The sequence below is a fragment of the Cydia pomonella genome, chromosome 15, assembly GCF_033807575.1.
Source record: "Cydia pomonella isolate Wapato2018A chromosome 15, ilCydPomo1, whole genome shotgun sequence".
Lineage (NCBI taxonomy): Eukaryota > Metazoa > Arthropoda > Insecta > Lepidoptera > Tortricidae > Cydia > Cydia pomonella.
Window position 1 is genome coordinate 301,660 of NC_084717.1, and position 1,027 is coordinate 302,686.

General features: G+C 56.4%; 1 protein-coding gene across 1 annotated transcript; it reads left to right on the top strand.

The window, feature by feature from the left end:
* Window positions 1-213: 213 nt before the first annotated feature.
* LOC133525817 (uncharacterized) lies at window positions 214-678 on the top strand. Its single transcript, XM_061862206.1, has one exon. It carries the CDS (start codon window positions 214-216, stop codon window positions 676-678), a length of 465 nt encoding a protein of 154 aa, XP_061718190.1.
* Window positions 679-1,027: the final 349 nt, after the last annotated feature.

Consider the following 1,027-nt stretch of genomic DNA (forward strand, 5'->3'; position numbering starts at 1 on the left):
GCCATCAGCTCAGAAGTTGTAAAGAGCTCCTCCCCGGTCTGGAAAATCTATGAGGGGGACATAATTGACGAAGTCTGCACGGAAGCCAACAATGTGCTAGAGGAGGCTCGCAAATCCGGGAACTTGAATGCCTCAGCCCTGTGCCGACTGCTCCCAAATGTAGGCGGTCCGAATGCTCCGTGTCAGTGACTGTATGCGGGAGTACTAAGGAGCATGGCGCTGTATGGGGCGCCAATATGGGCGGACAGGCTCTCGGAGCGCAACAGCGCTCTACTCAGGCGGCCTCAGCGAGTAGCAGCACAACGCACCATCAGGGCATATTCAACGGTGTCCCATGCCGCAGCGTGCCTCCTAGCTAATACCCCTCCGTGGGAACTTGATGCTCAGGTACTGGCGGAGAGGTACCGAATGAGGGCGGAGGTGAGGGCGCAAAGAGAACGCGTAGACCCCGAAGAGTCGGAGCGAGTGCTACGTCAGGCAGAAGAGAGGCTCCTGGAACGATGGAAGGAAAACCTGGAGGACTCGCCCTATGGCACCCGCACCATTGGGGCACTCTTTTCATCGTTCCGGGAATGGATAAAGCGGAAAAGAGGTGTGCTATCATACCGGCTGACCCAGGTGGTGCTTCGGTCACTACCTGCACAAAATTCAACGGGAGCTGAGTCCGGTCTGTCATGAATGTGGTGACTCGGACGACACAGCCCAACACACATTGGAGGTGTGTAACCGGTGGGATACCGAGAGAGGTGCCCTAACGGGCGTTATTGGGCGTAACCTCTCGCTGCATAGTGTTGTCTCGGCCATGTTATGCAGCGAGAGATCATGGAATGCGGTTGCCACCTTCTGTGAAACCGTTATGACACAAAAGGAGGCCGCTGAGCGAATACGCAAGGAAAATGTGGATGCGCATCGCGCAGAGAGAGCTGTGGGAGGAGCGAGTCCCACATACTACCCCCACATGGGCTGACCTGGCCCGGGGGTGAGATGCGTAAATGCATTTACCCCTGCTTCACCAAAAAAAGGCGAT